Source organism: Nicotiana tabacum, chromosome 22, assembly GCF_000715075.1.
Source record: "Nicotiana tabacum cultivar K326 chromosome 22, ASM71507v2, whole genome shotgun sequence".
Classification (NCBI taxonomy): Eukaryota; Viridiplantae; Streptophyta; class Magnoliopsida; order Solanales; family Solanaceae; genus Nicotiana; species Nicotiana tabacum.
The window spans coordinates 210,347,965-210,370,900 of NC_134101.1; the positions used below are offsets into that span (position 1 = coordinate 210,347,965).

Consider the following 22,936-nt stretch of genomic DNA (forward strand, 5'->3'; position numbering starts at 1 on the left):
GAAACTTTATGGAGTGTAAGGACAGGGATAACAAATCGAAACAAGTATTAGTGTATCCCAGGCTATTCTGCCAAAAAAAAGATAGTCGCAAACATAAGTAACTATTTTGTATTAAAAAAGAAAAGAAAAAAGAAAAAGAAAAAGAAAAAGAAAAAAGAAAAAAAGGTATTGCCAATTTAATTAAAAATTAATACGGCAAAAATCAAGAATTACGTCGAATTTTTTTAAAGAAAGAAACCAACACATCCCGGAAATCGGCTTTCCTTGCTCTGGGTCTGGGCTGGCCCCTTTTCCCCATAACTGCCTTAATTGCAATTCTAAAAGGCAACAAGATTCTTACTTCTTCACTGATCCAATGAAAGCACAATCAATAGTAGGAACTGTCATCGTTTTTTAGAAGCGAAATTCGAACGCTTTTGCGGGATTTTCAATGTAGAACCCATTGCCCGCGACGATCATCAATCTTCTACTACTACTCCTTTTTTCCTCAATTTTTTTTGGGTATATGATGCTTTGTTCTGCATTTAGAACTCAGATACAGACGTGGCTTCGTGATTATGACAGGATTCAATCCTTTGCTGTTATTCTCATCTATGTTCAGGTAATTTTTGATTTTTCTTTTCTTTTTTTTGGGTATAAATAAATAAACTTATTATATTAATTTGTGATTTAACTTAATGTTCAGATTGGTTGTGCGATGATTGGATCTCTTGGGGCATTATACAACGGCGTTTCACTAATCAATTTAGGGATTGGGTTATTCGCATTGGTGGCTATTGAGAGTAGCAGTCAGAGTCTTGGTAGAACTTACGCTCTCCTTCTCTTCTGTGCCATCTTACTCGACGTTTCTTGGTTCTTTCTTTTCGCATCCGAAATCTGGTAAGTTATACACTGACTGTAATGAATTTTTTACATCAGTGCCATTTAACCTGATTCTAGGTTACTTGCCATTTATTCTAGGTTACAAATTCTTACTATTAAATCAAATTACCTACAATTACTTTTAAGTGACCTTATTGTGTAAATATTTTAACTCATAGAGTAAAAGGAAGACTTAGTGAACTTTTCATAATTGTATAGCTTTAGGGGTCGTTTTGGTAGTAAGTTATTCATGTATTAGGAGTAACATAACTAATACCATGTTTGGTAGCCTTTAGTTTGTACACAAGTCAGCATAACTAATGTTATGTTTGGTTGCTTTTTATGTTGGGGTATAAATACAACAGATCTATGTATTATTTATGCACGGTAGGACATAATAACTAATACATGTATTCGTAATATATGGATTAAACATTCAAATGACCAAAAAACTCTCATATTTATTTTTAATAACACATTGGATAATGAAAATAAATTAAACATTTAACAGAAAATAATCTCTACATTACAATCCTTAAATTACCAATCCATACATTAGTAATCCCTACATAACTAATCTCTTCATAATTAAACCATGCATAACAAAACTCTGTATAATACATAACTAATCCATATATAACTATTCCTGCATAACTGATCCTGCATAACTAATCCATACATTACTAATACCTGCATAACTCTAACCAACAACCAAACAACCCCTTAGTGTATTAAGAATGAGACTATAAAATAACAAACCACTATAAAATTTCACTTGAATATCTTTTGTAGTATTGAGTGATGTATTAAGTTAACACAACTCACTAACAACTTGTTACCTCAGCTGCTTGTGTGTGTTAAAAATCTCTCGAAATTTGAGAATCACACTCTTAAGGTATCCTTATTCAGAGGATATTTTGATGCCAAACTTGCTTTAAACATATTTGACGATCGGAGAAATGAAATCTTAATGAGTTCCAGGACTTTGATCTATTTGTAAGAGCAAGACTCAAGACTTGTGAGTTAAGTGCACGTCACAAGTTCGAACCTTGCCAACAGAGAAAAATGTGGTATTTAGGTGGAGAAGGGTTGGGGGGCATTATCCACCGAGTTTAAAATCGTGTACCACTAACCCTTGGGGATTTCTTGGTTATCAAAGAAGAAAGAAGTGAAATCTTAATGAATACAAGGACTGTTTTGGGGGTTTCGTTATGTCTTGACAATCATATGATTCATTGCTATTTTGTGCTTTCAATGTTTTGGGGGATTTCATAATGTCTTGATAATCATATGATTCATTGCTATTTTGTGCTTGTTAGTGCACAAAATTGTCGTGTCAATAACGAAACATGAAAGGCTGAGTGATATGTCATATGATATAGTATTCTCTATCTCATCAAATTAACGCGCCATCCATCCAAAATTTTTGTTGCTTTTTGAATTAATTATTTTTCTGAAGATGCAAATTGTTAAAGTTAATTATTGATGCAGATTAGTGATCGATGAATTAAGATATTCGACCAGCATGTGCTTTAGAAATGGAGTGAGTGAGCTATAGTGGAGTTCCAATTGATATGTACATTGTAGTCTCTAGCTTTAATGTATTACAGCCTTTAAATATAAATGTAAGGCATTTATTATGATTTATGCATTGAAACCACCATGTGTGAGTAATAAAAAGATAATTTCATTTTTCTGTTCTTAGTTATAGTTGTAGATGCACTGGAGAAGCTTTATCAGATGTTCACGCTTTCAATTGGAAGTTAAAAATGCCAGCATGGAATTGAAAATTTATGAGTATCTGAAATTAGAAGTATGATACTAACAGTAGCGTGGTGGAGGAAAGATGAAGTGTTTAAGAGTTCTCACAACTAAATGCGTTGGTGTTAATGGAAGATTGGAGTAATATAAGAGACAAATAATTGATATCTTTTGTGATGTGTCTCTTTAGGTTCAATGTAAGGCTCTACAGAGATACTCCAACTGTTTTTATAAATAGAGCTGAATATATAGGTAATTAAGCTTGAACGAATTTGTAGTTTTGTCATTTCTCAAATCAGGGTTAAACTTGTTCTTTGGCACCAAGATTGACGCTGCACAAGTGCGGGGGTCTTTTCGCTATATGTGTGTGTGTGTGTGTGTGTGTGGGGGGGGGGGGGGTAATGGGTCTTCTCTTGTTGAATAGTAATTTGAATCTGGACTGACCTGGAAATTCTGTCTGGAAAAGAACATGAGAAAGGACTTGGGTTTAAAGGTTATTCACTGTGAGCACCCAAGAATGATTAAAGGAAAGCTGATATTTTTTGATAACCAATGATTAAAGGACAACATATACTTGCTGGTGCCCACAACTTCAAACAAGAAAGAATGGAGTATTTTTCCCATGCTGCCTTCCTTTCTTGCCGATCTTCAGTAATCTCCCATTTGTCCTCGGTAATGCTCATGAGATATTGAAAAATGAGAACACAGGGTTCATGAGCGAACCTGCAATGTAATAAGAGATGATTAGCATTTTCTCCAGTTTGCACATGCCGCACCAAATCACACAATATCATCCTGCTCTTTTCCAGATTGTACGCCTTTAAAATAGTGTCTTCCACTTGCAGAACAATCAAAGAAAGCTACATTTTTCGGAGATTCAGTTTCCACACCTCCATTTTATCTCCTCTTTCTGGAAGCTACAAGTGAAAGAATTGTAAAATATTTTGCGCCTACCTCCCTCATTATCATCTTATCTCCCTTAGTTTGCATCATTTTAAAGTTATTTCCAGCTTCTTTTCTGCATAGATGCAGGAAATAATTATGCAGGAACTTCTACTTGTCTTGTTTGATTTTTCCGAATCCACCCAAATCTCCCCACTTTCGAAATCTAGGTTTCACAGATTATCAGTGACATCATCTTTTGGAGCTCTATGGATAGGCTATCTATACTTCGTAAGTAGCTTCTTAGCGAGGCCTCCTCTTTTTATGTTTAAGGATCAACACACTCTCCAAATTCATTTTTTTCTATTTAATATATATCAGATATGGAAAATACTATGAGACTGACTGACTCAAGAAAAGATACTATCAAATGCTATTGAAGAAGTTCCTCCTCTGTGATCCTGTTGCCCCATGTAATAATATTCTAGAAGAATTGCCCTGTGTCCGTGTAGCATAACTAATCCTAGACTGATGATAAGTACACACCCTTATCTTTTCCTCTTTAGAAAGCAATCAAATAATAGTCTAATAAATGGGTGTCTGGGCTAAATATCATTGAAGTAATTAACTTCTAGCTTTAGTTCTTTGAATTCCTTCTAGCACAAGTAGTTAACAATCCCTAAGAATAGAATCTTCTCTATTGCTCACTTTCTGGATGTGTTTTTTGGTTTTGTACGTGGTCAGTGAGGATTCATATAGTCGACCCCAACTTGTTTGGGACTGAAGCATAGTAGTAGTAGTAGTTGTTGTTGTTGTTGGTAACATCATTGGCTGCTGCATCACTTTCTAAGAATGCAGGTAGAGCCAGCCATCACTCATATATTGTGTTCTCAGACATCCTTGTCCAGTAAATTTACCACAGTCCTTAAATGTTATAAAAGTTAAAATTTCTTCCTGAACTTCATTTATCCATGCAGGAATATTTCGTCTACAATTTATGGAACCTTTGTTATCTTCTCGGTGAAACTCACTCTCTCCATGCAAATTATTGGATTTTGTGTGAGATTATCATCTTCACTATTGTGGATTCAAATGTATAGGCTGGGTGTTTCTTATATAGAGAGTTCAGTTCCCCGAGAAGCAGATGTTGATATGAGAAACAGTTTTCTCAATCCTGCAACTCCCTTAACTAGACAGCCATCCAATTCTGATGATGCTCTAGGTGGTTCTGTATATGATCCTGCATATTATTCCTCCTTGTTCGAAGACGGTAAAGACGAAACATATTTTTGCAGGGTAAGCAGCTCACTTTGGCGCTTTCCTTCCTCTCTTTCTTTATCCTTTTATATGTAATATGAATTTGTCATGTTTCAATTGCTTTGTATTGTCTTAGTAAGTGATGTGGACCTTGAATTTGATTTGTTTCAGAAGTATTTGAACTCTCCATGACTTATTCCTCCAACTTGTTTGCTTTACACATTTACAAAATGTATAAAACGTAATGGATGTGGAAACATGATATAATTGGGATGCTGACCTGGTGACTTGACCGGAACAACTGCTGATCTAGTTACGCTTGACTAGAGGAAAATAAAGATGAAGTAAAGAAGAAAAATATTTGCTCATATACATAATGGGCTCATAGCTTGAGATATATGGTCTGGGTTTGGGGCAAAGTTGTCGGCTATAGAGTGCTATAAGGAGTATTATAATCTGCTTAACCTGAATCCACACGGTATATTTTTGTTTGATTTGAAATAATTAGCTTGATAGGAATACAAACATGTACTGCTTTTATATTACATTGAGGAATAGGTCAGATTACAACTCAACTCAACTTAACTTATTTGCTACTAGTTTGGGGTTGAATCTTGTTGATTGATTGGATGATCAATGTTCTAACTTATAAAGGTTGTTTGAATTTTGGGGGGATTGAGTCTCCTTTTTCACATATTAAGAATAGTCTTTTATCTTTGATCGCTTTTTGGTGCACTCATATAGCCCCTATTTGTATAAAAGATTGGGCGTCTTTTGTAGAGAATCATCTGATGTAAATTCTCTACTTTTTGGTATACTTCCTGTATACGGGAGTTCTCTCCCTTTTGATTAATACGTACAATTTACCTTATCAAAGAAAAAAGGTGGTTTGAAAAATGTTTAATATTTTAGATGAGCAAAACTTTTCAACCTTGGAAATGCGCATAATTTCGGGTCATTCTACAATATTAGCAACAGTTAATAAAAGAAATAATTTTATAAATTTGCAAGAGGAGATTATGAACTAGGGATATACACTTGATTGCCTTATTTTTAAAATTTTACCACCTTAACTTATAGAACTCCATTTCTTGATTGTCAAGGTATTTCTCTGCTAGTTTGTTTGATTAGAATTTAAACCAAATTCCTCTGTAATTTTTTTTGGGCTGTAAATCTTGGAGACTCTTTCCTATGGCATGCCGGTCTATTTGTTCCTGTATGAAGCTTCACTAAATTTTGATATACTTAGAAAAAAAAAATTACTCTCTCCAAAATAATATGAAATGATACAGCAGTTTATAATCGAAATTCCAGGAAGATTAAAGGAAAAAGGCACAAAAGCATAGATGGGAAGCGGTACCTTTTTCACTTATGTGGAATGTACGGAAGGATGGAAATAGAAGAGTGTTCGCGGGAGGTTTTGTTTTTGGTGCAAATGAGAAGTAATAGTTTTACTTACAAACCATGAGTAGAGGGAGAATGGTGCAGTAGTGGCACCGGTAAGCAGAAACTGTCTAGATAATAAGCTCACATGGGGGGTTAATCTGTGGATGGATCATTACAAGGGGGAGGCTCTCTTGGGAGCACCTATGATATTCCATTTAGTATAGATAATTAAATGCGTTTTTTACAGAATAATGTTTTTAAGAAGGTTTTCTAGTTTTTGTCAGAGGATTCATATAGATGACCACACCTTGTCTGGGACTGAAGAGTAGTTGTTGTACATTCCTTGGTGCTACTCCATCTTTTCTAATTAAAATAAGGAAACATCTTCTACAGCATCCATAATAACGACATTTGGAAAGCAAGCTTAATAAGTATACCCTCTTTCCAGATATGGATGTCCTGGTTCAATTGGCTGATATAGGTGGAGACAAATTCTACTTTAAATAAAATAATTCTTTAGTTTCGCTTGGTCAGTGGCTGTCTGCAAATAAAATCACTAAAACTTAGCCTACTATCTATCTAATAAGATGCACCATATTCTTCTTACACTAAGGGACACAAACCAAAAAGGCAAAACCTTGAAGCTGCCTTACTCCAGCACTCCCAACTCCAGCGAACCAAAGTGGACATCATTCTGGGACATGACTTCCTCATGTACTCCGCATACAATAATTCTTCATAATTGCCACCACGAGTACAAATTCTAGAAGTTCCCCAGCTCCTTTTCATAATTCATATGTTACTGCTGCCTTCATCTTTTAGGTTCTGCAGGGGTTTAACTTTCCATATTGGAAATATCAGCCCCTTGGAGATGCTTTGCTTCATCTCCCTCTGTTCTTCCTACATTTGAATATTATCCTTATTTTCTTTTTTCATTATTTGCTGAATGTTGATCTCTTTAGCACAACGGGTCCCGTAGGGTTTTAAGATTCCATATTGGAAATTTCAGCCACTTGAAGATGCTTTGCTTCATCTTCCTCTTTTTTTCCCCCCTACATTTTGATATTATCCTTGTTTTCTCTTTTCATTATTGCTGAAATGTTGATCTCTTTAGCACCAACATAATCCTTCCTTTTTTTGTTATATTTTTTGAGTGACACAATGTTCAGTGGTTTGACATGTTAAAAAAGGGCAGCCCGATGCACGAAGTATCCCGGTTTCATGCAGGATCCGGGGAAGGGCCGCACCCTAAGAAGTGTGATGTAGGCAGCCTACCTTAATGCAAGCATAAGTGGCTGATTCCACGGCTCGAACCCGTGACCTTCACATGGAGACAACTTGACAGTTGCTCTAATGCTCCCCTTAAAAAAATGATTAGATTAGATTTCCGATTAAAAAAATATGATTAGAAAAAAAACCGTGACCTATGGTCTGACAAGTTGCATTGCTAAATTAGATTATAATTTCCGATCCAGAAATATGATTTCTCTCTATATGCTCCATTTTGGGACCGCGACTACAAAGAGCTGTCCCTGTTGGCTTTTGGGCCCTCTCATCGATATTGTTTGCCACCATCCATTCCCCATAGCCGGATCTTACGAACTGAGATAATCAACTTTTTGAAGGATACATGACATTATTTTGTATAAAAATCATTAGCATTATTTTGTTAATATGAAACAATATTGAAGAATGTTGAGAAACAATATACGTCCTTACATGTACACAATATTGAGTAAAAGAAAACCATAGAAAGTAGAATAGTCAGTTTGTGATAAAAGGGTGTATGTAGCACTAGAATTGAGTTGTATTAAAAGCCATCACCCTGTCGGTTGAAGCGATGAAGCGATAAGGAGGGGTTATCGCTTTGTGGTGAAGCCATGCGCTTCAGGGAAGTGTGCACTTCAAACAGTGACACACAAAGTGATCCTAACGAGAAGCGGTTGATTTTTTGAATCGTAATTTTCAGGAGTTTGGATCAATTTCAGCAGCATTATAAATTAGATACTAAAATTAGTTATATTAGTTGCAGTGTGATTATTACAGTACTAAATTCATACATGTTTGGTATTTTTTAATTTTTGAAACTTGCACTTCATTTCTCAATTTTCGCAACAGGCCCCATGGACCTAGTCATTTTTTCACGAATCTGATACACACTTCTATTATGTTGAAAATGGCTCATCTTTCTGCCCGCTAGAAGAATGAACACTGGAAGTCAAACTTACTATCTTTGAAGTTGATATTGAATATTGATTATAATTTTATATTGGAGATACTGTACGAATATTGCTATAAACCACATATTTTTAAGATTTATATGGAGTCAAACTTACTAACTTTCAAGTTGATTTTGGACGTGTAATTTTTGTATTGGAGATACTATATGAATAGTAGATAAATCACATATTGTAGATATAAGAATATTCGTGCACCGAAAGGTGTGGCCTAGTGGTCAATGAAGTGGGTGAGAACTATGAGGTTTCAGGCTCAAATCCCAGCGGAGGCAAAAAATCTAGGTGATTTCTTCCCATCTATCCAGCCTTGGTGGATAGAGTTACCTAGCCCGAACGCTACAGTTATCCCCCAAAAAAAAGATATATGAATATTCGTATAAGTCACAATATTTCCTTTATGGATGCTAAGCCAGTATCATTTGAGTATCTTGTCTAACTACATTAACAACAACAATAACAATTGTTCCTTAATCCTGTTAGTTCAGTTCGGTTATATGAATCTTCATTATCCATTTTCCTCCATTTTCCGTCTCATTCCTATATTTAATATGTAATGTTCTTTACCAAAAAAGGATTCTTTTCAATTTCTAGTAACATGCACATCTCTAAACTGACTAAAGGAACTCCTAAACATTGTTCATCTAGCAAATTTGCCCAACTATTTCTGGAAAAAAATAAATTAAAAAGTGCTAGATAAATATTATAAGAAAATCATGGTTGTGTGACAAAATGAGATAGGAGTAAGACACAAGATATCAAGGAGGAAGTGACAGAAATACTTGACATTTCGAGTTCCAGAACACTCAAGTCTTAGGGGGGAGGTAATCAATTAGAGATATGTCCCATTACCTATACCAAGATAGACAGGTGATCAGTATAATGAAGCCTTATTTTCAAAAATACCATAAAGCTATATGATGAAATAGATTAATAATCATCAATAGAAAGCTGAACTGGAAGATTGTGTGCATGTTAGTTCTTATGCAAAACTTAAAGCATGATTTTCATAACTTCAACATTATATTTATTTAACTATTATGATTCAAATGGATTTTTCTATTAGAACTGCATGGGCCGTGTTTTTCTAGCTCTGTCGTTAACTGCTATATTTGAAGAATGTTTATTTGAATATTCAATTGTCAAAGTGAATTCCCATTATTAGCTACTAAAGATCTTGGTTCAAGACTGAAAATTACTAAAGAACCTTTTTTTCCTGCGGCGAAGCCAGTTAACTGTCAAGAAAATAGCGCTTAGTAAAATTTGATCTGTGAATTATCCTCGAGCATTAAATGATTTTTTGGACCAAACTAGATAAGGTTTTCTAAACGATATCCACAAAAAAGATCTCTATATATTTACTCCATTCGTCCTATTTTATGTGTTTGGCTAGGCATTGAGACTGAGAATTTTTTCAGATTATACTATCTCTTATCATTTGAATTTGTTTCAACATATTTGACATTTTAGAAAACCAAGAGTCATTTATTTACATTTTCCCAATCTATCGTTGCTCCAATAAATGATTTACTAACCTCTTTCCTATACTAGTCGTCAAGATTTTTGCGCACACCTTAAGAAAGACATTTAATAGCTTTAATCATAAGAGTATTTATCTAAACTATCCTTCATGTTTTTTCTTTTTAAGGTGGACATTATGATTCTTGAGATCTATTCAAACAATAGTTACATGTCGATTAAAAGATTAACTTTCTCTTGGTACATTAATCTCTCCCCTATCCAAGTCTTACCTTATTCAAGTGCCATCCATCAATTTTTACTTACCTCAATAAACCTCAAAGAAATTTAAATGGAGCAAACTTTCTTAAACATTGAGATAAACATGGACAAGATAGAGCCACCACATTTAATCAATTCAATTAGATTTAAACATGCATGTTGAACCTGGCAATAATTATGTTGGTAGACAACAAGTACCTAATCTAAATCACAACATCGATGGTCAAGATTAAATTTATAATAGAAGATGAATGACTACTGCTCTAACATAGGTGTAATTTACTTGCCTAGAAAACCTCTCCACTAGTAAATGTTAATAAGCTTGGATAATGAGTGATTAATGACTATATGGTGTGTTCAACATTCTAATGACAATTGAGAGATTAATCAGATAATTGTATAGATTACTTACTGGAGCAAGAGTAGATTTGCAAACAAATGCCTTTCTCATTTTCTGAATCTTTAAATATTCTGAAAGAAATTCATTTAGCCAAATTCGCAAATAATGTAGATAGGAGGTGGTACACATTTTTCTAAAAATCTCTCAACCGTCAATACAATCACTAGTTACTCATTTTTCAAGCTTATTGACAATTACTAGATCAAAGTGGGTATCTTCCCGAGCAATTAAATTACATTAACTTTAGATTAGTAGTCATTCACCTCCTATTATATATTTATTTTAAACAAAAGTTGATGCAAATTTGTATCTAAAAAATGTAGAGCCGAAAATTCAATATCTACAAATGTCTCAACTCTTGGAGAGTTTGAATTAAGATTAAGTTTAGGAACTATATAATACATCAATATTGAGATCAAGACACATGTTGCAATATAATCATTGTCAGGTTCAACAATCATGTTTAGATATAATTGAATTGATGGAATTTGGTAACTCAGTTTTGTGTCCATGTTTATTTGCATTTAAGAAAGTTAAGTCTTCTTTTATAGGATAGTTTTTTGTGGGAAATACTGAAATTCTAGTATAATAAAATATGTGGAGCCTCCCTCATCGGCTAAGGGATGAGGGACTTGGTCTTCTTTATCATGGTATCAGAGCCAAACCCATCCCAGTTCTTTGTTTCACCGATGTTGGGTCCCCATATTATTTGTCCATGCTCCAGCTGGTAGGCCTGGGCGTGCGGGGGAGGAGGAGGGGGGGGGGGGGAAGATGGGTCTTGAGTCTCCCACATCGGCTAAGGGACGGGGGACTTGGTCTCCTTATATGATTTGGGCAATCTTCACCTCATGGGCTAGTTTTTGAGATTGAATTATACCCAATATCCATTTCTTTATCAGAATAAAATCTTCTAGTTGAAATTTTTAGCACCAATTAAATTTCATTGGGGTTTATTGAGATAAGTAAGAATTGATGGAAAGTGACACGCGAATAGATTGAGACATGGATAGAGGAGAGACTAGTATACTGAAAGAAAATTAATCTTTCACTCGACTATGTAGCTGATGTTGTTACTAATCTGAATCGAAGGTCATAATGTTCCACTTAAAAGAAAAAAGTTTAAAAGAGAAATAAAGGGTAGTTTAGACAAAAACTCTTATGATTAAGGCTATTAAATATTTTTCTTAAGGGGTGTGCAAAAACCTCAAAAGACTGGAAATATTAAACTAGTAATTCAAAAGTTAGTTCGATGTGGGAAACATCATGACTTAGATTTGAATTGTTAAATGAGTTTGGATTCGTGAAATTTGTATGCATTTATTACTTTTGAAAGGCGAGATAAATATTTAGGACATCCTAAAATAGAAAGCGTGGTACATAACTTTGGAGAAATAGGAGTATTTCTGAAGCTAGTAAAAGCACAATGATACATCTCTGTAGCAGAAATTGCAGTGGGCAGTTGTTACAAAGCGCATGATGGCTATATTTTACTGTGGTTTTTTACTCTGAGATTTAGTGCATATTTTTCTGCATTTTTGAGTTTACCTGAAGCATGATTAGCTAATAAAATTCTTGTTATGCTATATTTGATGACCATTATATTCTCATTCTGTTGTTCTTAGGGTAGTCCAAATAATGGCATTGTGATTGGATCACCTTCTACGGCGAAAACAATTCAATTTAAGCCATCAATGAGCAGATCTATCCGCATCACCGACGTGAGTTGTCCATAATATGGTTGACTTTGTCAAGTTAGCGTTTCATAACTCTTAGTTTTGGACTTCATATGATCTAAATGAAGTTATAGATTGCAATGCACCTCCTCTTTACTAAATGACACTTTTGAATCCTGAAGAGCTCTTTGATTTTCGTGGACAAAATTGAGTTCTTTACTAGGTGGCTGCCACTGATATTTTCATCATTGAATGAGAAGGGTATCTGGAAGTTTTTCTTTTTGATGAGGTAAGATGTTTCATTGATGGCATCCAGAAGATGCAGAAATACTAACGAGGTCAATGTTAGCTCCACTACAATTTGTTTCAATTCCAGCCAGGGAGCTAACCAAAAAAGCAAAAGAACAAAAGCATGGCCCAAGTCAAAATAAGTGAACTGATAAAATCTAGATGTGAGGCAACATTATTTAGAGGGGTTAGGTTGCTCCAACTAAAAAGGTACACTAGACATTTAGCTTTCAAAAAGGGAGGAGGAGGAGTTGAAATTCCAGTAAAACATCTGCGATTCCTTTCTTGCCAAAGAACCCAAAAGATACAAGGGGGGATCATCTTCCTGATTTTCCTGATGGCTCTGTCAACTTTCCACTTGTTCCACCCTTCAACTGCTTCCTTAATGCCCTGAGGTAGGGTCCAGCTTACCAGAATGGAAAAAAGCATAGACCACATGAGAACTCCTCCTACAGAGGGTTATCTTGTGTGAGACAGGCTCCCCTAAGGCCTAAGTGGTGTCCATGAGAAGCATATTACTTTTTTTGGGCAGTTTTGTCTTCCAAATCAGTTTCCAGGGCCAGGAATCAATGATTTCAGTCTACTCGCAGAAGTGTCTGTAGCCTGCCTTCACAGTGTAAGAGCCTGATTCAGAGTTGCCCTACTTGAGTCTGACTGATGCTTGTTCATTCATGGAGAAGATTCCATGTCCTCCATAGAGTTCCAAAAGACTTTCCAGTTCCCAGTCCTGTATGTTTCTTCTAAACAGGAGGTCCCAAGTTGGACCTCCTTCCTTCTGATCTGTTTTTAGCTATTGTTGAGTCTGGAGCATTGGCCATTTGATATAAGGATGTATAACTGTCCTTCAGGGTGTTTGTGCCCAACCATTTATCCTTCCAGAACTTGACATGTAACCTATTTCCAATCTTGAATGATGTGTTCTGTGAGAATTCCTCCCATAGGCTGCTGATGTGTCCATGAGGTGCTTTGTTGTGTTTAGTGCACCAGTGGGACTGTTGCTCATGTTTGGCAGCAACCACCTCTTTCCATAAGCTAGAGCCTTCATCTCCAAATCTTCCTAGCCATTTCATTACCATGCTCTTGTTGTGCTTTGTGAGGTCTCTGAATCCCCGTCCACCTTGGGATTTTGGCTGTATTACTCTGGACCACTTGACATGGTGGAGCTTATGACCTTCAGAGTTACGTTTCCAGAGAAAGGTTCTTCTAGCTTTGTGCAGTGATTTTAGGACCTTACTAGGCATGGGAAAGATTGACATGCTATTCCAAGACACTATTTATCAAGGTCAGTCTGCCACCCACTGAAATGTATTCTAGCTGCCATGTTGACAGTCTTTTTTCCACCTTTCCAGTGACCCAATTCCACACACCAGCTGATTTGTATTTAGCCCCCAAGGGAAGGCCCAAGTAAGTAGTTGGAAAGGCACCAGCATCTCAGCATAAGATAGCAGCCAGAGCTTCCAAGTTAGGGACTTCATTGACAGGGAATAGTACACTCTTTAACATATTGATATGCAGGCCTGAGCTGGCTTCAAATATGAGTAGAGTGAGATTGAGGTGTTGTACCTGAGATCTTTCAGCACCACAAAAGATTATTGTGTCATCTGCATACAATAGGTGTGAAACTGAAATAGAATCTGTTGAAGGGTTTCCTTCTATCCATTGTAGCTGCTTTGCTTTATCGAGCATCTGACTGAGTCCTTCCATGGCTAAAATGAAGAGGAAGGGAGATAAGGGATCTACCTGTCTTAACCCGTGTATCTGGGAAGTTCTTCTGGATCTCATTATTAGACTAACTTTTTAGCGTCAATTGTGAACAACTTTTAAAATGTCCGGTACTAAACAAGAGATAGTTCTCTTGTTACTGCTGTTCTCTTACCTAGTATTATTTAAGGTCTCAGACGACAATGGAGATCTGAATGTATATTCCAAAGAGAGACCTTCTGAGTCGAGATTTTGCGAGTCAACCAGACAGGACTATTCCTATTTATACTATTAATAATCTCCAATTTTACCTCTGAAAAGGCTTCAGACAATTTCCATTGATACCTCAGATACCATCTAGTCTCTACTGTCATTAGTCTTTAACGTATCTGCGAAACATTAGCATCTGAGAAGAGTACGATTCTTTTCTGCTGCACTTGAACTGCTTTGAAATTTCAATAGGAAGAACACTTTGTATATTTTGGATCATCTTGTGTTGTAAAGTATATGTTTTGCATTTTCTTTTGGTGCAAGTACTTACATCGATCTTGGGGAGAGGTGATTAGGCAGGATATGACGAGACTTCAGATTTCTGAGGACATGACACTTGATAGGAAGATGTGGAGGTCGAGTATTAGGGTTGTAGGTTAGGAGGCATTTGAGTCACGCATTACTTCGTACATTTGTAAGACTAGTCTAGTAGGGTTTTTTGTCTAAGATAGTTAGTTAATGGCAATGTTGTGTCTTACTATCTCACTTTTCATTACAGGACCTTTTTATTAGCTTTCCCTTTAGCTTTGCATCTTTCTTCTACATTTCATATTGTTCTTATTTTTCTTACGATTTATGTGGATTACTAATATTGTCTCCTTTTGTTATTTTGTTTTCTTGAGCCGAGGGTCTTCCGGAAACAGTCTGTCTACTCCTTTGGGGTAGGGGTAAGGTCTGCGTACACACTACCCTCCCCAAACCCCACTAGAGGGATTTTACTGGGTTGTTGTTGTAATATTATACAAAATAAGAATAAAAATAAAAGCATTAGAAGTTCTCTATATTTTATCCGGGCATAATAATCTATAATAGGACTAATATATACTCCTAGAAAGCATAGGACCTGAAGTAGTGTGCTATCAGGTCTAAAACATATTCCCAACTAATGGTTATCGCATATATAGATCTTTTCTTCTATTGTGCTCTATCTTTCGCTAAGTCCATGGATTCCAAGAGATCGTAGATCTTTCGAGACAACTTCCTTCCATGTGATTTAGATCTACCTCGTTCCATCTTACACCTTCACTTACATGATCTCACACCTACATAACAGTGCATCTGGAGGTCGATGTAGGATATAACTAAACCATCTCAAGACCTCTCATTTTATTCCCAATGTGAGCTACTTGCACTTTCTAGCGAACGTGCTCATTTTCCAGCTTGTCTAATCTTGTGAGGTCGTAAATCCATCATAGCATCCGCAGCTATGTGACACTCATTTTGTGGACGTGTTGGACTTTTACAGCCCAACATTTGCTCCCATATAACATTGATATAACATTGTAAAAGGGAGGGTGTGAGTGGGGGTGTAGGGGTGGGTTGGTGGGGATGGGGAATAGGGGGGGGGAGATTGAAAAATATTTTCCTTCATACCAAGCATATCCTTAATGTACTCTTGAGTACCTCTTTATTGAAAGTGATGTATTTCAAGTGGGAAAAAATATTCTCTTTCTTAACATGTAATCTTCAAGAACAAATGAAAAATTATACAAATTTGCTTCTACTTAAACTATTTTTTGTATGCAAGTACGCATCTAGAAAGAACAAAGACGCTAAACAATAGTAAACAATACTTACAATATTTAGAAGAAAAAAAAAACTCACATAGTCAACTATAGTGAGAAGAAACATACCAAGGAAAAGGAGTTAGAATACCTTTATAGCATTTTCAATTTAAAAAATGATATCATGTATTTTGAGTGAGCAAAAGTTGGAAGATAACCCACTAGGCTAACCCGTATTTTACCCATGAATACCATATTTCTACGGTTGAATATGGATGGAAGCCTAAATTTTACCCAACTTAAATATCACTCATCCAACCAATTAAAATAGGGGTGGATTGGCCGGGTTGACAAAATATGGGCTCATTTTGCCAGCACTAGTTTTATGGAACTTGCCTATCACTGTGGTAGGCATCTTTATGTCACTGAACACTCCAGTCGCACTTCCATTTCAACCATCGGATTTTGATTTTATGTGTAACATCTTCGTCTATTATTTCATTCTCCTTAAATAGCGAGCCTAGATAACTGAGTTGTTTGCATTTAGGTACCACAATCCTCTGTAATCTCACAGCAACTTTAGTCTTATGCTGGCTAAACTTGCAGTGCATATATTTAAACTTGCTTCTACTTTTAAGTTCTCTACATTGTCTATTGGCATAAAAGACAAAAACTCCAGCAAACATTGGACCTAAGATAACGTACTACAAACATTGGAATGTGCTTCATTTGGCTGTGAAATAGTAGGATAAGTAGCAGCATTTTTTATCTCTTAATTTAGATTGTCAGAGGAGGTATTACTGGCAAATTGATTACTTGGGTGATACATAGATATACTTTTTAGTTGTACTTAATTTCGAGGATAGATTCTTTTCCTAGCTCATTCATTAAGTTTTGTTTGCAGGATGAGAATGCTGCAAGAAGTCCCTATCATGTCTGAAATTGGTTGTTTTTCGATGAGCATTTGGGAAACGTCCATTCTCCATTTTTTATCTGGAGATTTAGTTTATTCACTTGATCCGGCAGGTTTGTGTATGGTAGTGAGTTCTGTACAGTCACCAAATGGTAGTATTCTTTTCCAGGATAAATACAAATGATAAACCTTGTCTTTTTGTTGTCATGTAAAGATAATCATGTAAGTTCCCATATTTTGGCAATGCAATTTTACACCTTTCAAGTAAAAGCGTCTTGAAGATGTCTCAGTATGAGGTTCATCAAGTGAAGATAGGTTTTGAATTCAATTGCACTGGTAACCGACTTCTATTTCTTCCCTTGTATCTTCCTCACATTCGTATTGGACTTGATTTGATGTGGCTCGATATGTTACTGGTCCTCGTTTAGCTTATTATCTATGGAAGCAAAACTGCGCCGTGACTGGAGATGCATTTTTAATGCTTGTGAGGTGATGTCGGGGAAGTCTTGCAGTAACTGGAGGGTACTTAACAAGAGCTGGTGCAATTTGCATCTTTCATCTATTCTTTGGCAGGTATTGTCATTGCAGTTCATGCTTCAGGAGTGTCTTGATACTTGCACTTTGTGCTAGTTGAATACTTTTGCCCTAGCCCTTGTCTTTCACTATATGGAAAAGAATTTAAACTATATATGCTAACTCTTTTTTCTTTTTATACTATTAGTTAATGTTAACTTCTCATCGCATATTATTGAATATTGATTAATACTTATCACAAAAGTTGTAATAACCTTATACGTGACATGATTGTGTGGATATTTTTTTAGAGTAATTAACTAATATAGCAGCCCGGAAAAATGTATCTTTATACATTTTGTGTATAGTGCATGTATATTAGCTAGGGGCTGTACATAATTTTGGTCGAGTACATGTTTTAAAAGCCCTTTTTATGCCGTCAGTAATAAAACTTGCTCTATGGGAATGTGAGCTTTTTGCCTTTTCATCAATTGAAGGTAGCATAAAATCAACTCATTTCAACTATCAACTAGTCTAACTTGTTGCTCCTCATGAATGAAAAAGATTCAAAAAATATTTTGAAGTAAGAATGGTAAATCCTAAGTTAAAAATTATATGCATTTATCAAGTTATAAGTAATCCATTAAACGTGGGATTTAAAAGAGTCCCAAAAACACAATAAGTGCCTAGATTCTAGGGAGAATCATAAACGTCTCTTCAAACTGCTTCCTACTTTGATTAGATCTCTGAACTTCTGAAAAACGTAGTTGTTATCCAATTAAACTCTTCCTCTTTAAATTGATTAGGCCTTAGTTTTTTCTTCACTTCTTAATTTCCAAGGTGTCAAAAATTCTCTCTATCTCCTCTCATCTTCCAAACATACACAAACTCATCTTCTCTCATACCCAAATTCAAGAGGGAGGGTAATTACATGGTATAATTACCAGATTGTTTTTTGAATCACTTTTCTTTTCTTTTTAATTTACTTTTTATTTCTATTCTTTTTTTTCTTTTTAATTTTTTTTTTCAAATAATATTTTTTTACATTTTTTTTGTTTCCTTATTTCTCATTTCCCAATCTTTACTTCACGTGTTCTACATAATTTCTCATATTTTGTTTTTTCTTAATTATTTTTCTTTATTACATAGTTATGTTATTATCCTTAGTTTGCTAAGAAATTATACCCCATAACCTTATAAAAAATAAGTCATCCACAAACTTGACTTATAATGTATGATGTTATTAAAGTTGAACCTTGTTATTGGATGAGGTTATATGCAAACTTAACTATGTTAAAATGATAAGATTAATTTTTAATACTTAAATAATATTTGTATTTTCCGACCTTTATTTTTGTGATTCCATGTAGTTGCTCCTTCTTCTTCTTCTTCTTCTTTTTTTTTTTTTTTTCATTTAGCATAATTGTGCTATTATTCTAGTTTTGAAACTACTCCTCCTAATATTAAAAATAATGAATCATTAATAAACCTAGCATATAATTAGTGATATCATTGAAGTAGAATCTCATAGTTGAATGAAGTTATAGACTTATATTTTTCCTTTTCTTTGAATTATACGTACTTAAATTATATTGAAACTTAATTTATTTTATGTTGTAATTTTACATACGAGTATTATGTTATCTATTTTATTGGATTTTGAATTTACATTATATTTTTGCTTCCATTTTATTTGCTTTAATAGTATTCTCTTATTAATTTAGATTGCATGCCATTTATTTTTCAGTTAAAATTGATAGATTATTTTTTCGTAAAACATTTGAGTAATATTGTGGAGTTATATTTATAAATTTAATTATTTTATCAAGCATGCAGTCCTATATTTTTACAAAATATGTACCTTTTGTTTTTATAATTTATTAAAGTAAAATATTATTAATTTAAAAAATATATATCATTTTTTTAATAATATTAGTTACAAATATATGATTAGTAATTAATATATTTTCAAGAAATTATATCTATCTTAAATATCAAATTTAATATTATTTATAAAGGCAAATATTCGGTAAGTTTTAGCTTTTAATTTTTGATTATTAACTTTATAGTTAAAGTTAATCTAATTGTGTAATTATACTTGTGCAACCAAACAATACACTTGTAATTACACTGTAATTATATTATGACAAACAAACAAGTTGTCGTAATTATAATAATATGTAATTACTATCCTAATAATTACACAAATTTCAATTACTCGGTGACTTTCTGTTTACCTCGAAAATACGAGTAACAATTAAACTTGTTTATGGTTTTAAAGATACATGATTTAGTTTAATACTAATTATTAACCAAGAAACCTAACGTATAAATGAAGCCAGTAAGGAAGCCAGTCTCGGCCTCGAGCTAAGGTGGCCTTGAGGTAGGTCAAGAACAATAAAGTTAAAGGACAATTCTGATGAAATGTGAGTAAGAAAGTAAGAGAGTATATTCTTTGCCAATGATTGATGATAGTTACAAATGATTGGGGTCCCCTTTATATAATAGGGGAACCCTTAATAAGGTACATTTCTATTTACAGTAAGGAATCTTATTGGGACAACTGTCTAACTGCCTAGTACGGATTCGTACCTTTCGTACAAATCGATTCCAGAATTTACGCCATGATTTTGGGGACATGGCGGGAATCTTGTTCTTTCTGTTACAATCTCATAACGGCATCATCTTGGGGTTGAGCATACTCGGCTTCGATACTTATAGCGTACTTCGATTCTCGGGCCTTGTACTATGTCATAGGGCTCGAGCTTGGTCCATCGAGCTCGAACTCGACCCATCCTGAACTCGGGCTTTAGGCGACCCCTCGAACCCGTGAAATCGGATATATCTGATTTCGACCGTATATACTTTCCAAACAGACCCGAAAGCTAATTCCAATGTAATCGGAAGCTTCGCTCTTGCTCGAACTTTACAAAGCTTCATTATTATTAAACATTGAAGGACAGAGTTATCATATTCATACCCCACGCAACAAATAATAAAACACATTATATGAAATAAGACCAGACAAGCATGAGAAATGCCGATCCATGATTTGGGCCATATGGTACGATCACGATCCTTGAATTTCTACGTAAACGCCGTAAAAATTGCACGGAGCGTTCTATTTGGTCGCATCCATTTAACCTATACCCATTTTTTTTTAAACTTTTAACTTGTACCCACTTTTTAAACAACTTCAGCCCTCTTTCTCCTCCTCCTTCTCCTCCTCAAAGTTTTATCTTTTCTTTTTCCAGAAGTAAGGTTCATCCCTATCTGATTCTTCTTATTTCTCCGGTGAGTCCTATAAATTTTCACGCCAACCTATACATCTGAAACAACCAATTTGCTTTCTTCGTCACTTCCTATCACGTGACATGCATATATACACACACGGTGATTTGTTTGATTAATTACTATTCGTAATTACCTAATCTGGTAAGTAGCAGCAGTAAAAGTCATGAAATTACTGAGGCAAATAATCGTACAGTTCTGTATAAGGACAAAAAAGTGAATAAATGAATGAATGAATGGATTGAATCTGCCTCTCTAATTTCTCTGAGGATATTTACAGTGTTTCGTGGATCCTATGCAAAGTAAAGAATCTAACAAAATTTGCAAGTTTGTGGTGTAGTGTTCTCCTGCTGTCTCTAATTAATTTTCTTTCAGTTTGGCTAAGATGGTGTGGCAAATGAAATTATAAACAAACAAAAACTTCAGCTCTATAGCTGAAATTCCCCAATTACAAAAACAAAAACTTCAGCTCTAGAACTGAAGCTTACAAACAAAAACTTCAGCTCTAGAGCTGAAGTTCGACAGTTACAAAACAAAAACTTCAGCTCTAGAGTTGAAGCTTACAAACAAAAACTTGCCAGTACAAACAAAAACTTCAGCTCTAGAGCTGAAGTTCGACAGTTACAAAACAAAAACTTCAGCTCTAGAGCTTAACATTAGGCCCGACTACTAGAATGCTGAAATTTTGCGTGATTGCCTTTGCTACTTTAGCCCCGTATGCTGAAGTTATACGAAAAAGCGGGTACACTTGCAATTTTTTTTGCAAAGCGGCCACAAGTTAAAACGTGACACAAAAAACGGGTATAGATGCAAATGCCCCGTAAACGCATGCATTAATTCCTTTTCAATTTCAGAAGTACTGTCCTGTAAAATTCTTATCCATATTTTTAATTAATTTATTTATGGGTGGACCTGAAAATAGTTAATTCTTAGATGCTTCAAAAAACATCTTAAATAGATTCTAAACGCGTAACTTAGTAACATGTTGACATTTATTTTATTACACCCACTCTTTGAAGACATCATATATAAATAGTGATACTCTATTACTTTTAAAATTGTAATTAACAATGCAATTAGCTCTTAGATATTAAGAGGTCAAGAAGTTCTATACAATTTCAGATCTAAGAGACAATATAAATATAAACACCTCTACCTTAACCAAAGGGTCAATGGTATAAGTCATGTTGGGAGACAATTAAGAATTACTAGTAATTTAGGGAGCCACTATTAATTCTTTAAAGGATATGGGAGAACTTAAAGAAATAAAAATACAAAAAGAATTAGTAATATTTTGGGATGGTAACGTGAGAATTAGTAATGCATGGATTGACAATACGGGGATTAGTAATAAGGAAATTGTAATGTAGAAATTATTTCTTGTGAGATGGCTGGTTGTATAAGAAAGCTAGTTTTGGATGAGAAAAAAGATAAAAGATAGAAGAGTATCCTTGTCATTTCCATTGAACGAAAAAGAAGTACCAAACAATGTATAAGTTATACCCAATTTTATGCGGATAGAAAAAGAAAATCAAACCTTGCATAATGAATATTGCGTTTTATAACATGTATTATAACTCCTAATGAGTCCTACTAAACGGGCCATATATAGTACACAGTAAATTCAATACTTTGACAACTTATACTATCCAGTGATATGATTCAAATTTCTGAATTTTATTAAGTATTCATACTTCATATTGTCAAACCACTTATTGAGATAATATATTTATCCTGTATTTTCTTCCTTTTCCAGATTAGTCAGCTTATGCTGAGTCAACAGTTAGTGGTTAGTATTTGACAACTGTAGCCACATTAGGTTAGACATTTTTACATTCTTGTTACTAGTTATATATAAGGGGACCTACACACAATTAATCATATTGAGATTTCTTCTTCTCCATTCACGTGTTCTCTGTTTTCTTCTTCTCTGTTCTTTCTTCTTTCCAGAAGCTTCCGACCTCCATTGTAGCTCAGTTCAAGCTAAGTTTGATATGGTATCAGAGCAACACAGGTTTTCTCTCCATTCCATATTCACATTACTTCGCATTAATTCTCAATTGCTTAATTTCCACATGCAATTGTGATTTAGGTCTAATTCTCTGAAAATTAGAGTTCAACAGTTTATTTTGGGTCTTAGAAACTTAATAACCTAGTTCTCTAAATCATGGTTGTTACCGACGAGATTGAACAATCTGATGTTGAAATCAGTGTTGAATCAATTAAAGTATATGGTGTTGATTCGAGTTGTCCTTTCTACA

The 22,936-nt window shown here is 34.7% G+C and overlaps 1 protein-coding gene across 2 annotated transcripts; it reads left to right on the plus strand.

Annotated features, from left to right (window-relative positions):
- Nucleotides 1-257: 257 nt before the first annotated feature.
- LOC107811089 (uncharacterized) lies at nt 258-17,141 on the plus strand. 2 transcript variants are annotated; one of them, XM_016635955.2, is made up of 5 exons: nt 258-601; nt 686-879; nt 4,482-4,800; nt 12,144-12,239; nt 16,863-17,141. In XM_016635955.2, the coding sequence occupies exons 1-5, from the start codon at nt 506-508 to the stop codon at nt 16,896-16,898; spliced, it is 741 nt and encodes a 246-aa protein (XP_016491441.2). In that variant the 5' UTR covers nt 258-505; the 3' UTR covers nt 16,899-17,141. The 2 variants fall into 2 exon arrangements, with proteins under 2 accessions (XP_016491441.2, XP_016491442.2); XM_016635956.2 differs by lacking the exon at nt 12,144-12,239.
- The last annotated feature ends 5,795 nt before the right edge of the window (nt 17,142-22,936 follow it).

Excerpts from the sequence above, each read along its gene's own strand:
- LOC107811089 (XM_016635955.2), top strand. The coding sequence starts at position 506 with ATGATGCTTTGTTCTGCATTTAGAACTCAGATACAGACGTGGCTTCGT. Across the intron at positions 602-685 it reads TTATTCTCATCTATGTTCAG|ATTGGTTGTGCGATGATTGG; the intron begins GTAATTTTTGAT and ends CTTAATGTTCAG. Across the intron at positions 12,240-16,862 it reads GATCTATCCGCATCACCGAC|GATGAGAATGCTGCAAGAAG; the intron begins GTGAGTTGTCCA and ends TTTTGTTTGCAG.